Here is a 16,945-nt window from a genome sequence, read left to right as displayed (position 1 = left end):
TGAGATTAAAATATATAGCTCAGTTATTGTCAACAAGAAAAAAGAAAGGGAAGACGCGGCTTTAAAACTTGCCAAAACTCTAGATGGCAAAAATCAGAGTCAGGTACCAATGCTGTTTATCTTTAATGATCAAAACTGAAGACTTTCATTCTTAAGGTGGTTTAAGTATTATCAGAATTGATTATTAACAGTATTTACAACTAAAATGTTTGAAAGGACATTCTAATTACTTTTGTATTTTTTATAAAATTCTCATTTAAAAAAAAAAGAAAATGAAAAATTCAAGCAGTATAGAAAAAAAGATCAGAATTCCCTCCAACTGCATCATCAGCATCTCTGAATATGCCCAACATGTATGGTGCTTACAATAATGGAATCTCACCATTTATGCTGTTTATTATCCTGGAGATTTCACACATGTGTCAATGGACATAGAGCTTTTTTGAAATATTCCTTCCCCATGATTTTAAAGGAAGGAAAACCTAAGCCTCCTTTGGGAAGTGCAGAGGGACCCCTGTTTTGTGAAAATCTGCTCTCGGGGAGCAGTGGCTCCATCTTGTGGCCCTCTAGAATGTGGTCATGAGAAACAGCCAAGGTCGTGTTGTGTTTTTGCAACTCTCCTCGGAAATGGTGTCAACCCTGGGCTTGTCCAGTTAACTTGGTGGAAACCAGCGGGAACCAGGCAGTCCCCATCTGCCGGCAGAGCAGGAGTGAGGGTGCTGTGGTCACAGGGGTTGCCCCTTCTGCCCTGCTCTCATGGGAAGCTTAGCTCAGCCCTCCCAGCTTCTAACACTGGGGTCTCCACAATTTCCTCTTTAATCTCGACTTCAACAATGTTAGAGAAGCTGATTTTAGCGGCCAGGTCGCTCTGCCTCAGTGCTGTAGTCAGGGCTTTGGGGTAGAAGGCAAAGGTGGTAGGTGGAGTGTATTATCCCTTGAAAGGAATTTGAGAAAGACAGTCACATGTCCTCTTGCCTTACACTATCATATCCAAGGTTTGACCTTACAAATTCCATTTGGAATGTTGGAAAAAAATTGTTTGGAGATAAAATTGAATTTTCTTTTCTGTGTAGATATGGTGAACAGAGATGTGATTGGTAAGCAGTACAAATGTGGCCATTTTCCGTAAATAGGACCCTAATGACCGGAGGTTTTCACTTTGTATAAACACCATAGGTGTATGTATTTTACATCTAAGGAAGCAATCTTTTGATTGGATTTTTTTTCCTTTTTTTTTCTCTCCTATGCAGTACATAGTGGAATGTCATGGGATCACCCTTCTTCCCCAATTCTTGGGCATGTACCGGCTTAATGTTGATGGAGTTGAAATATATGTGATAGTTACAAGAAATGTGTTCAGCCACCGTTTGTCTGTATATAGGAAATACGACTTAAAGGTGAGATTGATTTTATGAATTTTTGTGAGGTAACTCAAGCTTACTCTTCTACATTGTAAATGTTGTCATTGATCATCAAAAATGCTTTGGAGCCACTCAGCACTTAAAGCTACCAGACAAGTAGCAGTGTATTCCTTCCTCTGAGGCAATAAGTGCTTGCCGGCCTCACCAAAAAACACTGGCACATGTTAAAGATATCGCATCTACTTAAATATTCAAGTACATACCAGGCATTGTTCTAGGTGCTGGAAATAACGGTATGAATAAACCAAACTTGCACTCAGGGAGCTGACATTCTGGTGGCTAAAGACAGGTGGTAAGTAAAAGTAATAAGGTAGTCATAGAGCATACCCAGAAGTGGTAAGTGCTATAGACAGAATTGAAAGAAGGGGGGAGTTTTAAATAGGACTGTCAGGGAAGGTTCCCCTGAGAAAGATGACATTGGAGCAGACTTGAAGGAGATGAGGAAATGAGCTGAGGAAGAATGTTGCTGGTAGAGGGAACTGTAAGTATAGAGACCATTTCAAAGGCTTGGAGAGAAAGGGGGTCCCCTGGAAATTCTGAGAGTAGAGCGACATAATCTGGCTTCTGGTATCACCAACTCAGGGGAGAATGTTCAAATTAGGGGCTGAAAAACTGACTTGCCTGAATGCCAAATCCTACTTGAAGGACTCTTTTTTTTTTTTTTTTTTTTTGAGACAGAGTCTTCCTCTGTTGCCCAGTCTGGAGTGCAGTGGCACAATCTTGGCTCATGGCAACCTCTGCCCCACTGACTCAAGCAATCCTCCCACCTCAGCCTCCCAAGTAACTGGGACCACAGGCATGCACCACCATGCTCAGCTAATTTTTTGTATTTTTGGGTGGAGACAGGATTTTACCATGTTGCCCAGGCTGGTCTTAAACTCCTGAACTCAAGCAGTCCACCCACCTTGGCCTCCCAAAGTGCTGGGATTATAGGCATGAGCCATGGCGCCTGGCTGGGCCAATTTTATAAATACATTTTTATTGGAATACCGCCATGCCCATTGTTTCTGTGTTGTCTGTTGCTACTTTTGTACTGTAATGGCAGAGTTGGGTAGTTACCACGGAGACCATTTGGGACCACAAAGCCTAAAACATTTACCCTCTGACTCTTTGCAGAAAAAGTTTGCCAAACTCTGGTCTCTGACATTTGGTTCTCAAGTTTTTTGGTCTCAACGCTTTCACACTCTTAAAAGAGGACCCTCAAAAGCTTTTGCAGATGTGAGTTGTGTCTGTGGATATTTACAGTATTAAAAATTAATATAAGAAATATTAGAATATTTAGTTTATTTAAAAATGAGCAAACCATTACATGTTAACATTTTTATGAAAAATAACTATTTTCCAAAAGCAAAAACATTAATGAGACAAGTAGCATTATTTTACATTTTTGCAAATCTCCATAATATCTTGACTTAATGTGAGACAGTTGGAATGTCATATCTGATTCCACTGTCAGTCTGTGCGGTGTTATGCCGCTGAAGTATGTGAAGAAAATCTGAACTCACACAATAATGAAGTTTGGAAAGTTGTTAAAGCATGTTTAACAACTTTTTTGGATAATTGTAGATATTCTTCGTTGATACTATACCATAGCTTGACAAGAGGTAATTTCTCAAAGCTTAGTTACATTATGAAATCTGAAATCACATCAATGAACTTTCTGAACTCTTCATCAAAATCCATTGGTCTGTTTGCATGCATTGTTCTGAATGTGTGACTTTGTCAAGGCATGCACTTGCCATTTGGAACATATTGGTTCACTGAGTTATGTGCCTCTTCCAAATATTGACACATTTCATTATGCAGTATCAAGCAGTCATAACACTGTCACCACCAATGTCATCAGAAAAGTCTTTTACATATTGGGAAGCTGTCAGACCCAGGGTGGGGGATATAAGTTTTTTAAAAATGGGTTTTTTACTTGGAATCTCACATTTTGTCACTGGCCACAAGCCCTGTCAGTTTTCTGTGAAATGACCGCATGTGGCAAGCACCCCAGCATACAGGCGAGCCTAGCAGCTTCATTCATTTTGTAGCAAACATCAGTCACATGCCCAGATCTGAATAAACATAGACTGTCATTGTTTTTTCAAGTAAAAGTGTTGTTTCATGAAAAAGGTGGCTAGTTCAGCTCATAACTCAAACCATCACGAAAACAGTTAAGAAACCATTCCTTCTTTATAAACAGAAGTGCTTTATGTATACTTCCCGCACAGAATACTGGAAAGACGTGTATTCCTGGGTCTAGATTTGATACATTTAATTTTATGCTTTCATGTGTTTACTAGATGCCTGCTTGTAGGAGACACCATCTTAGCCAGAGGTTCAGCAACTCGTACACAGCTCACAAGTCGTAAAACCAGGATGTGTGGCTTCAGTGGTTTCTGAAATGATGCTGGGTTTCTTTGATGATGATGGTTTTTTTTCATTGGTGTGTTTTTTTAAATCACAGACGCTACTAATACCCATTGGTGCCACTGTTTGACTTATGCTAAACTGCTAGCAGTTCTTCCCACCATTGTTTTTGCAGTATTTATACACATATCAAGATGGTGAAAAAGGCAAATAATGTCTCAGTACTATTATAAAAATAGTTTTGACTTTGTGTAGTTTTGGTTTCGGGACCCCAGGGTCTGAACCATACTTTCAGAAATGCTAGTCTAAGTGAAGGAAATGGTCTAGTTTCCTAACCTCTTGTCCTGGTCTTGTCTCCTAACCTCTGAAGTCCCCACACACTGGATCTACTTCCCAAATACACCCTTGTCCTGTCCTGCCTCAAAGTCTTAGCCCAAACAAGCCATTTTGTGCCCCCGGAATTCCTCCTGGGGAAGTCCCAGCCGCCCTCCAGGGCCCTCGCCAGCACCAGCTCTTTCGTGAAGCCTTGGTGGTGCTACTCAGGGCGCACAGGACTCTGTCTGACTTTCCCGGAGAAGAAAGCCAGAGTGACCTCTAAAGTCACATGTTATTCTTTTATGACTTGTTGACCTTGTGTAAGTTGCTGAACCTCTATGACCCTCTGTCTCTTCATCTATTAAAACAGGGATAATTTTATCTACATTTGCAGGGATGTTTTGAGGATTACATAAGATACATATGTGTCGTGTCCAGCATGAGGCATGGCATATGGGAGGTAATGAATCTTGGTTGCCTCATTCATTCTCCTGATGTGTAAGTGCCTCAAGGGCAAGTGTTTTATTCTACTTAACTGTGTGTTTTTGTTTTTGTTTTTTAATCCCCCTGCAATGCCTAAGAGAGCGCCTCGGACAAGTAGGCATCTGGTAAACATATCTTGGAGTAAATTATACTTGGAGATTGAATCTTCTAATTTTAATTTGCCTTGCTTTTCACAATTTCGTCTCCCTTTCTGGCTTGTGGCATAGATAAACTCTGTTCTTGCCAGTGCTCTCAGTTGTGATGGAACCTGTACATCTGGCATCATTTCATGGCTTAAACTCTTGGCCTTCCTTTTCTATTTTTGTTATAATTTTTTTATTGTGAATTAATTTAAACTTGGATGAGTTTTGTGTTTTGTTGTTCCCAAGCTAATGATCAACATTTACATACAGATGAAGCTTCCCTGAGAATCAGAAGCAGGGTGGATGCTATTGTAGGAGGGAGTACACACACACACACACCCCCCCAACAACTTGGTTAAGAATTCAAAGCAGAATAGTTTCTTCCTGTACCCAGCAGCATAGGCAGTGCTCAAGTATTACAAATGTCCCAATGTTAAAAAAGTATTTGGGAACACTCTTTGTTAAAAATCAGTGTGTAAAGGTAGCTACTTGTGATCCATATTCAGGAATCCCTAAAGGAAGGAAAGTAGACCATGGCGAGTAACAGTTGCTGGGCATGGCTGTGCAGAGGGGCTCGGGCTGTGGTCATAGAATGGGTTCTCAGGTTTGCCTTCATGAATGGTTCACATTATCCATCTCCATCTGATGGGTTAGCTTTGGGCTGCTCTGACTCACCTCAAGAAACATTAACATTTTCCTGGGCCAGCAGCAGCGTCCCTTGGATCTTCCAGTCCTGAGGACACTGAGCACCAGGGGGATGGAAGATCGGCCCTGGGGAGACCCCCCAGCATGGTCTTGGCTCTCTTCCCCAATGTGAGGAGTCTCTTCCGTTCAAGTTTCCGTATCTGTGAATTGCAGGAAGCACACATCCTAGTCAGTGCCTGAGCTGCTCGATGAAAGCCAGTAATCAAAACTTTTGATTTCTTTGCAGGTGGCCAATCTAAAAGCCACTTTCACTTTTCCAAAGTCAACTGTAAGTTCATTTAATGAATGGCTAACCCAGGTAACCCAGAGCAATAGATGTCTATTCATCAGGTGGTCGAGAAGCAAGTGGCTTAGCTGACCTCATGGTAGTTAGGGGTGTCCAGTGCAGGAGGGGAAGGGAGCCCAGGAAACTGGCCTGTGATTCATCTCCAGCCATTTATGCAGTAAACACAGGACATCTGCTGTGTACGAGACACTGTGGTTGTCATCCATACTTAGGAATTCACCGGACCATTTGTTTCCCACCTTTTCTTTTGAATTAAAATCTTCCACAAGCCATGGGAAGTTTCTCTGCTTGGACTCTACCCCTAAAGCCTCCCCGTCAGCCTCTGAGGTGGACTCAGGTCATCCTACACAACCCAGAGTTCTAAGGCAGAGTTTTGAACACCACTACAGTAGAGCACAAACTGCTGAGATCAAGGGCCATGTTTTCCTCCACTTTGTACCTCTGCACTCAGCATAGGGCCTGGCACAAAAGAGGTACAAATAACTGTGTGTCTTTGAAGGAAACTCCAAAGTAAATGGGGTCAGAGAGTGGCTGTGGAGGACTGATGTATAGCACGTAAGGAAAGAGTGTTCATCAGTAACTCTTAAGACGGGAGAAAACAATGAGTGTTGCAGAAAAACGTCAGCAGGCGAGGATGTGCCCACATCTGGAAGACGTAATGCAGGGAAAGAGGCACTTAACGCCCTGAGGTCCCACCACAGCCAGCTAGTGGGACTCTTCTTTAAGATAACAAGACTATTTCTGGCAGTTGATACAAGGAAGAAAGTGTGGGGCTGATCCAGTGTTGAGTAAATTATTGCTCAAGTAAGTGGTAGTCAGGTTTTCTAACTTCTAGCAGCTGGACAAGAACCACAGACACACAGGTGAGCATGATAGAGTCAGGGCTGGAGACGCGGCCAGTGGCCAAGAATACCTGCAGAGAGGGGGCATAGGCCGGACAGAGAGCCACGGTCAGGGAGGGGTGAGAAGCCCATTCCAGGTGGGCTGCGAAGCAGAGCAGGTGCTGAGCTGGCTCTTTGCTCCGCCCAGAGCCATTTTCATATTTTCCACGTGTGAAACCCAGTGCCTCCCATGTGCATGTTTTTATTATTTCTTTGTGTTTCAGGGCTCTACAGTGGCTAGAGAAGCTAGTGACAAAGAAAAGGTAAGTACCTTGCTGTATGTCTCCCCGAGTCCTGGGGGCATGATCACACACTCCCAAGTACCTTTACTCTTTCCTTCTAGTCTCCTACCCCTGCCATTGCAATTCTTCCTGTTCCCTTCTGCTGCCACCAGCGAGAAACACTTTATTGACCCAATGAGAGTTCTACTTCATTTCTCTTCATCAAATTGTTGAATAGTGAAATAGTTATTTGTTGCAAGCATGATTGGAAGGAACATTCCACATGGAACTTGCTCTTGAAAAACACAGCCACCATTGCAGTAAACTTACAATCTAAAATGGCACTGACAGCTGAGAGCGCGTTCCTGTGGGTCAGGGAACCAGGACCTAACACCGTTTCACGAATATCAAACCGAATGTGACCCTGAATATGCTTCTTTGCATCTCTGAGTCTGCTTTCTCACCTGTAGAATGTTGGCTTGGATGAGCCTTAAACTCCTTTCCAACTATTAAGACATGATTCAAGTATTTTTTGCCTAAAAAAATAAGGATAAGAAGACTGCATCTCTTTTTCTCTTTTCCTTTTCTCTTTTCCTGGCTTATTGGACCTTAGGTAGTATTTGAGCCACATTTAGTTTACTATGCAAGATTATAGACAGAGTCAACTTGAAGGATTGGTTTGAGTAGGAATTTAGAAAGTAGCTTCCTGGATGTAAACCTAAACTAACCCAAGTCAACACATGCTTATGTAAAGGTTACATGTGTATTCTTAGTTATGCCTGCCTGTCACCTTGGGAAATGCCTTTTTCTTAACTATTCCATTTGAAAACAGAGCTCAAGGTTATTGTTTCTTTTAGAATGATAGCAGTTTTGAGTTAAATTTTACAGATTTGCAAATCTGCTTTTGTTTATTCATTCAGAGGTGTCTGTGAATATTTTTGTGGCTACTATCCTAGCTTCAGGAGCTAAAATAACAAGACACACAGACAGATCTAGCAGGGGATGCAGACCTTAAATAGGAAATGATGTTATCATGGGGTGAACACTCGGATGGGACACTCAGAGAGCTGCAGAGCACGTAGCAGGGGCCCCTGGCTCAGGCTGGGCAGGGTCAAGGAAGCGCTTCCTGGACCAGGTGATGTCCGGAAACCTGAAGGATCAATAGGAGTTAGTCAGAGGAAGGGCAGCAGGTGCGAGGGCGTGAGAGTCAGGGTGGGGAGCATTTGGTGCATTTGCTGCAGGGAGAGAGGAGGCCGCGGAGGGAAGGAAGCCAGACCTGTCAGAGAGACTGATGAAGTAGCCCGGAGAAGATGGCTGGCCTGAGCTGGGATGTGGTGGAAGGGGATGAATTACAGGGAAGACGAATATACAGAACTGAGGGACTGAGTGCCAGAGGTGCCAGGGAGTGTACATAGAGGAAAGGGGGTTAAGGAAGACCCCTTAGTTACTGGTTTAGGAAGTTGCGTAACTGACAGGTTTAGTAACTTCATCCAGGGTCCTACAGTTAGGAAGTGACAGTGCCAGGGTTTGAGCTTGGGGTCACCGGCACCAGAGCACGTATTTCTAACCACTATGCCACACTGCCTTGTAAATGTTTAGGAGTTCATGTCTCTCCTTTCCTTTAACGGCATATCAAAAAGTCATGTTAATCCCATTAATTGTGAAAATGAGGAAAAAGTTACTGCGTTGACAAAAACATTGTTTCAGAGTTAAATATGGCGCTGAAACAGTTGATTCTAAAACTTGATTTTTTTTCTAAAGTAGTAAAATAAATTATTTGGTTTCATACTATGTTAGCAAAACAATTTGTATTTCCTCTATTTGAAGAGCTTGAGCATTTGTGCTCATACTTTCAGATGTACGTATTTGTAAAACTTGTACATGCAATGCAGTCTTTATCACTGTGTCTTACACTGTGCAAACATGAGAATTGTCTGCACAGTTGCCCTGAGGAAGAATCAATGCCCTAGCCTTCTTTTTGGGGTTGAGGTGTCTAATAACTCTTACTCCGGAAGACAGAGGCTGCATAAAGCCACCCCACCCACCTTTCTGTATTAGAAATGCTCACTTGGGAAGGGAGAGAGGAAATAGCTTGAAGATGTGGAATGTCATTGGTAAATGATGGAGAGTGTACCTGCCTTGACAGCAGGGTGGAGATCAAAACGTACCTTCATTCACACACAGTAAAAGGGCAAATGGCCAAAGAAACATCCACCATTTCCTTTTCTTCTCCTCACTTCATCACCTGCTGAAATCTGGCTCCCACCCACCCTCACCGACCACGTCCCCAGCGATTTCCCTGGGGATACATCCCCCAGACAAGGGAGGGAGGAGGCATTTGAAATGTCAGGGTGGCGTCAGAACAGAGAGATCCACTAGGCACAAGAGGCTGCACAGGGGGTCTCAGCTGAAAACAAAGGGCTTGGGAATCCTCCCCGGAAGGACGGTCAGCAGAGACAGGGAAGTGGGTGAGGTCACCCAGGAGCAGCGTGTGGAAAAGAGAAGCGTGTCTAGAACGAGCCCAGGGGAAAGTCGTCATTCGTGACTTGGTAGAGATCATGCCTCTCTCTGATACGGCAGTGTTTTGTATAATCTAGAAACGTTTATTAAACTGAAATAGATCAAATAAAATGTATTAATAGAGCCAAACTCTTTAAAACATTTTTAACTTTAAAAAACGTCTTTGCTTTCCCTTTTCTGCCAACTTTTGGGTTTTTTCCATGATCAGTTCGGAGTTTTCACTCTTCCACAAAGCATACCATTCATTGCGTTCACAAATCATAAAAATGCTCCTTTTTATGATCAGAAGTTGGGGGAAAAAATGCTATCAAAACAATCTACTGGTTCCTCTGGTTTGAAATATTTGGGGAAGGCTAAAAATACTTATTTTCTACATTTTAGCCTTTTATAAATGAAATGATTTGCAAGAATATTATTTTCATTGCTATTATATATAACTATATTCCTTTCCAAATGACCGTTATGGTACAAAGAACAATCTTTCTAGAGGACTGTACCTGCTGGCTCACACCTATAATCCCAACACTTTGGGAGACTGAGGCTAGAGGGATAGCCTGAGCTCAGGAGTTCAAGACCACCCTGGGAAACATAGCGAGACCCCCAACTCTACAAACAATACAAAAATTAGCTGGATATGGTGGTGCACACTTGTGGCCCCAGCTACGCGGGAGGATTGCTTGAACTCAGGATGTCGATCACGGCTGCAGTGAGCCGTGTTCACACCACTGCATTCCAGCCTGAGTGACAGCAAGACCCTGTCTCAAAAAAAAAAACTGCAGAGAGAATCTCTGGTGACATAGCTTAATTAGTAATCTCAATTCTTATTCTTCCCAGGTTTTCTTTCATGAGTCATTATAACTGTTTTAATTTTCCATACTTTTAACTTGTTGATGACAAGTTTTGAAACTGTCATTTCAAATATTTAGCGATATAGGTGCAGACAAGTCCCATCCCTTAGATTTTAGCTTGACATGTAATTAGTGTGATTTGTATTAGCATAATCATGAAGATGGAACTGAAGGAAATAAGTTATATTCTAACAATGGAATCACTTTCATGGCAACAAGTCTCAGAACATGCATGTACAGATGTCTTGAGGTTTTTTTTTTAAGAGCAGAACAGTGCTTTAAAAAAAAAATAACCATTGTCAAATTCTGACAGCTGCTATGACTTGTTTTATTCTTTAATTCTTTCCTTTTTAATGGAAGGGCATCTCCCATTCATGGCTCCAGCAGTTTCGCCTCCTCTAAATGAGACAGAGAAATGCGAACCTCCCTGGTGGTCGATCTTTTCACAGCTGCGCTGCAATTCCAGTGTGACATCAAATTAGTAATTATAGCCGAGCAGGCTGCTTTTTACAAATGACAGTCTTAGCATGCTGCCTGCTAGCGAGCGACTCAGCAGGGGACCTAGGGAAGTAAAAGAAAACATAACTGGACTCACTTGATTTCTGGGGGGTTTGACCTGACTCTTTAAAAAGCCCATGTTCTTGAGAGAGAGAGTCCTGGGGATTTACACAAATATGCATTTTGTTCATCATCCTGCACAGTTCTTCTCAAAAGTCATGTCTGATTTTATTAGGTAAAGTAAAGCGTGTGTAATGGAGCCGTAGGGTCACAATAAGAAGATTCCTTTTAACATACAGCCTTCTTTCTGAAACCCATTTGAAAGAAAACAGCTGCCCTGCAATTGGCATTTGTGTAACTATATTGGCAATAATCATTGTTGACACTTTGATAATGGGCTACAAAAAGCCGCCTTGTCGATTCTCAGGCACTGTGAATTGCACCAGCAATTAAGTGACTGTCACCGTCTCCGACATTTTACCTATTACCAACTGAGGGTTCGAGAGGATTAATCATTAATACCCTTACATCTAAAAATGCTTTTCGAAACCAGTGTTCAGCATTTCTTTTGTGGTCTTTAAATTGTAACAGATTATAATTAATTACTACCTCTATCTGGTCATCTGGGCTGCCGTTGAAGCGAGGTGGCCAGGGTGGCGGGCTCCCCAAACGTGACACAAAAGCACAGCAGTGTATCCTTCTGGAAATCTTTATTTGCCGCTCAGCTAAGAAGTGCCTCCTTTTCCACTGTGGGCGGATCATCGGTTAAAGGGGGGTTGTCAAGCTTTTTAGGCCCTCAATTCAGCTAATGCTTTAACCGCCTTCTGTAAAATTCCTTTTCTTCCGAGATGGAAGGGAATCATTCCCCTTTGCCAGCCAGTGTTAGTTATGGACACCAATCCTACTACCCAAAGTGCAGGGGAAAGTTGCCCATTAGGGCAGAAGCAGGGCTTCTTTCTCAGACCTTAAAGGCAGCACCACTAACATACACCTTCTGGACCAGAGACAGTTTATAAAAGGGAGATTTGGGTGAAGGACTCCAAACAGAGGGTTAGGGGAGCTGAGTCCCAGCCCTGGGGGCACAGGACTGCATTAATGGGGTTTGAGTATAGGTCATCTGACTTTGTCCTCATTTGTAAAATTAAAGGATTTGCCTGCATCATTGGTCCTCATGCTTTAGTGTTGGTGAGAATCTCTTGTTTCAAATGAAGCTTTCCTGGATCTTCCTTCAGAGATGTGGTTCAGCAGTTGGCCCCACTTGGAGAAGTCCTGGCCTGACCATGACTAACATCATCTCTGTTGCAGATATATGTAGATTAAGGTGATTGCTATGATTGATAGGGAAAAAAATGTTCTGTTCAGCAGATATAGATAAGAACCCCCTATGTAAACCGTGAGGGGTGTTCTGGGAATGAAGTTTTAAAGCTTCATTTAGAATTTTTCTTAACTGGTAAGCATGGCACGTGACAAAAAGAGGATCACATGCAGTGACTCTTGTGAACACTTTCCAGATTTTCACTCAGATGACAGCATTAAAGTCCTCAGGGCTTTATGACTTATGGCTTATGGTGCTGTATCAGCTCTCATTTGCCTCAGATTAATTTTTATGTCACTGGAATGAAATCAACTCAGAGTATCCCAAGCACACGTGGAGCAGTGCTGTTAGATATGGGAATGTTTTTAAGCTAACAACTCTTAGTTGGTTCTAGAAAAAGTTGGGGTGGAGAGAAGACTTCTAAAATTTAGCATGTGGTCTGAATTTAAGCCAGGCTGCTACAGATGTATAATTCTTAATTAAATAGTGATCTTTAATATGTTAGTTTAACATATTAGAATTAAACCAGAAATCTAGAGGAGTCAGCAAACTCCTTGAGTGTTCAGCCTTTGACATTTCTTAGATTATCACCATAGATATCTGCGCACCAGAATCTTCTGTTAAAACTGGAACAAACCCATGTGGTAGGTCTTGTATGCAGTTCAGCTGTCATATCCCAGTTTGCAGAGGAAGACAAACCGTCCGTCACCTTTGACATCACCACATAGAGTTGTGGTCATAAAATATGACAGTATTAAAAAAGGAATAAATTTCACCTTTTACATATTAGCCTGAGGGAAAATTGCCAACAGCTAGGTTTTGCCAGCCCTAACAGTTGTAACTTACAAAATTACAATAGCGCTTCTCCAGTTTTGCGCGGCTTGCTTACAGCACTGTTTCACAAGTATGTTGAGGTATATTTTCTTTCCACATTCATACATAAACAGATTCAAAATAAAAATTATAAACTGTTCACATCTGGATATTAGTCACAGATGTGCACATTCTCACTGTTTTCACTGTGAAAATTAGAAGTTATTAATGACCTCTTAGATCATTTCTCAAACATGAACTTGTATAGACATTCTACTTATGTAGTTAAAGAAGGTTGGTATATGCACTGTTTGTGCGAAACCACCCTTTTTCTTTGCTGCTTCTGTAGGAACTTTCTCCGTATCCACTAATTTGCCTTTTCATGTATCAAATTTGTGGCTTCGATGTTCCGAGAAGCAGAACTGATTTTATTATAAATCCCTAGCATCTCTTATTACCCCAAAATTGATACCACATATGATGTTATTCCATCAAATTATTTTTATCCTAGCTCTAACATAAGGATTACCTAACATTCCTCCCCTTATAGAAATACTTGTGCATTATGTTTTCAGTTCCACAGATTCTGATTTTTATGAAGATTTTTGCAAGCACAGCGAAAGGGGTTTTATTTTTTGCAAGTTTATTTTCATTTGGGTGAGCTTGGAATAACAAGTAAATCAGGAACACAAGCAGCTCTAATATAAAACAATAATTACTACGTATTTTTTATGTTGAGCATTCAGCTCTGAGTGTCACAGTAACAGCGCATCTAAAGGACACCCGGCAGCAGTCTTTGACATTGAGGCTTACAATTAGACTTAAAAAATAAATAAATAGGTTGTCAAATGAGCATATCGAACAAAAAATTCATTTCATTCTGAAATACGAGTCCTTTAATCACAGAGTACTATGGTATGTATTATCCCTTGCATTAAAACCTAGTGCCAAAATCCTGTTTGCATTAGACACTCAAGTGTGACTGGCTGCATTTCTTCTTCCCAGTAAGGTTTCCATCCAGACTGAAATGAAAATTTGGCTCTATATTATAAAGATTCTGGCTCTGTGCGTTTTAGGTTCATGTATTTTCTATTTCCAGTTATTAATGGCCATTTACCCCGTACAGTTCTCTCTTCTTGTATAATTAAAGTTTAGAATGATCATTCAAAATCCAATGATACTTTAGTTTGAAACATAACTTTAAACAGAACTCAAGTTATAGTTTGAAATCTGTGATTTTTTAAAATTTTTGTCATCTAAAAGATAGTTTTTTAAAAAATCTCACTAAAATAAAATTTCATATAACTTCTGGCTTTACTAAACCTTAAAATACCCAATATTGCTAAACTCCGTATGAATGACAGCATTTATACATGAAATCACGGAACCTAATGAAATAAGCACATATATGCATACACAAATGAGTTAATTCCCACTTGAAACAAATAAGCATTTAAATCCTTATGGCAAACACATTGTTTTGGTTTTGGTTTTGGAGATTCTGCAAAGGTTCTTAGTCATTTGGAATTTTTAAGCATAGAAATAGTAAATAAGTAATATTAAGCAGGAATTTTTTAGGTGTTGCTTTTTAGCTCCTTTTTAGCAGTTCTGGGAAGCAAACAGTGCTGCATCTCCTTTGCTCTCGTGGAATTCTGTAATTTCTATACCACAGGTCTCTGCTAAAAGGCGGCCTGTGTTTAGAAATTCTAAAAATGAGGGCTCTAAACTTGGTAACTGTCCTGATACGTTTTCCCTTTTTTAATCCCAACCCTGTGGCCAAATCTGTCCTTAGAGATCATTTATATCTTTTATTGAACCCTAGGGAACAAGTAATTCTGTCGAGAGGCTTTTATACACTGAAAGCCTTACGCATGTGTTGGTTATCTTCAGGCTGTGACTCAGCCAAGTGTGCATCTCACTTCTCACCTTCATGTTGTGTCTTAATGACACACAAACTATTTTTGACCATGACCTGTATTATCACACAGTGTGTTTCTTACTGTTGACTTACAGTAGACTTGCTGAGGCCTGTGATGCTGTGCTTTAAAAGCCAAAAACTTTTCAAAATGAGGGAGAAATGTCTGTAATAAATGTATTATATATACACAAATGTTTATAATAAATTTTCTTTTTACAACTCATAGCAAGCTAAATGTTCCCAGTGAGTTCACTGCTCCCTAGGAGTGAGTTCACTGTTCCCTAGTATTTTGGTTATATTTTCTGGCTACTAAGATTTCAGCTTGTGGATTTTTGCTTTAGGTCAGCAAAAGAGCATGCACTAAATTACCCACTATTATAATGTGCTCACTAAGAAAAACTAACCCATGGAAAATTAAGGTAAGACAAAAGTCAGCAAATTGCTGTCTTTGGCCAGATATGTAAAATCATTCCATCTTATTTCATATATTGAATAAATATCATCAATTGCAGATTATTTCTTCAGGAATTTAACCAGTCCAATTTTTATTGTAAGATAGTATCATTTTACTCTCATTTGGGTTTCAGTTTTAAAAAAGGTCTTTTCAGTGAGGTTTCTTACTAGAAATAGCTTTTGCAGGTGATCACAGAGGTTTTTCTAGCCAGGAGAATTCACAATTGAGGTTTGCAAAGCAGAGTAGGGAACTAGAGCCACCAAGGCAGGGAGGTCAGCCTCGGGCCGTGTCACCTTTGATGCATCCTGTCTCATGTACCCTGTGTGTTCCGCGTGTGTCCTGTGTAGTGAAATGAAATATTAACCTTGCACTCATGTATGGTATGTTTGTCTGCAGTGCGCAGTAACCAAAGTGTCTTCCAAATTTGAAGGCAGTATGTAGATAATTCATGTGACATGTTTGTAACTAGCAGATAAAACCTAAAAGCCAAGGAAATTTTAAATATCGTTTAAATCAAGCTTATCCAACCTGCAGCTCATGGGCTGCGTGGGACCAGGACGGCTTTGAATGCAGCCCAATACAAATCCGTAAACTTTCTTAAAACGTGAGTTTTTTTGTGATTTTTTTTTTTTTTTTTAGGCTCATCAGCTCTCATTAGTGTTCATTGATTTTATGTGTGGCCCAAGACGATTCTTCCAGTGTGGCCCAGGGAAGCCAAAAGATTGGACACCCCAGGTTTAGATTACTGACATCATAAATTGGTTTTTTTTTAATCATCCGGGTATCAACTAGAAGATATCCTAAGTTTAAAGACCCTATTTTATTAGAAAGTTGGGAAAGAAGAAACAAACATAGCAAGTTGTTATTGCCAGGCACTATGTGCTTTGTGTCATTTGATTTACACACTAACCCTATTACGTAGGTGCAGTATTATTAATTTCCCGTTATATAATTAAGGAAACTGAGGTTTGGGCAGATAAAGCAACTGGCCCAGAACATCACAGCTAGTATTAAAATGTTAAATATGCCAATATAGTTTTTAAAAGAAAAATCTTGCTCTGGATTGATCAGCGATGAGCTTTTTCTAGATCCATAAGCCATACTTGAGAACGTGACTAGCATGTAACAACGTTTGTGTATAACACACTGTGGCAGGCACCATTTTGGCCTTTTTACATGTGTGAACTCATGCAATCCTCACAACCCTATGTTTGCAGATCCCCTTTTAAAGATGGAAAACCAAACCACAGAGAGGTTAGGTAACTTGCCAGAGTCACATAGCTAATAATTGGAGTTGCAGAGCTACAACCCAGGCAGCCTGGATCCAGTGTGTTCTCATAACCACGGGCTTCATTCTTTCTCCTACATGGAAACCTGAGCCATGCCAAATCGACCTGGGGTCGGGCATCACCCCACATGACAGCGAAGGGCTCATTTTATCCGAACGGGAAGCAGGACAGCCAGGCTGCAGGGGAACAGTGTCCCTCTGCTGATGCCTGTGGCTGTGTTTGTGCATTTACACATCACATTAGCGGAGATGAATGCCAGTTGGAATCCAACCCACCACAGCAGATTACCTCATGCAAGAGAGAAAACAGTCCTGCCTATGCTAGCCTGGCTCTGCGCTGGCCTGTATTGACTCACGGGGCCTCAGCTGGCCAGGGCCTTGGGGCAGCTCTGGGGCCCCCCACTCGGGCAGGAGTCCCAGCTCAGGACTGGACACACGGAGGAGGATGGGGTGGGGAAGAGTAGTTCCCTCCCATACCCTC

The 16,945-nt window shown here is 41.3% G+C and overlaps 1 protein-coding gene across 5 annotated transcripts in view; it reads left to right on the top strand.

The window, feature by feature from the left end:
- The window catches only part of PIP4K2A (phosphatidylinositol-5-phosphate 4-kinase type 2 alpha), a 176,985-nt gene that overhangs the window by 141,254 nt on the left and 18,786 nt on the right, over positions 1-16,945 (top strand). For all 5 annotated transcript variants that reach the window (XM_050804061.1, XM_050804063.1, XM_050804064.1 and 2 more), the window contains 2 exons: positions 1,251-1,397; positions 6,814-6,852. In XM_050804061.1, the coding sequence (XP_050660018.1) occupies positions 1,251-1,397; positions 6,814-6,852 (186 nt within the window). The remainder of the gene's footprint in view (positions 1-1,250; positions 1,398-6,813; positions 6,853-16,945) is intronic.

The sequence above is a fragment of the Macaca thibetana genome, chromosome 9, assembly GCF_024542745.1.
Source record: "Macaca thibetana thibetana isolate TM-01 chromosome 9, ASM2454274v1, whole genome shotgun sequence".
Lineage (NCBI taxonomy): Eukaryota > Metazoa > Chordata > Mammalia > Primates > Cercopithecidae > Macaca > Macaca thibetana.
This window is presented reverse-complemented; position numbering and strand designations above follow the sequence as displayed.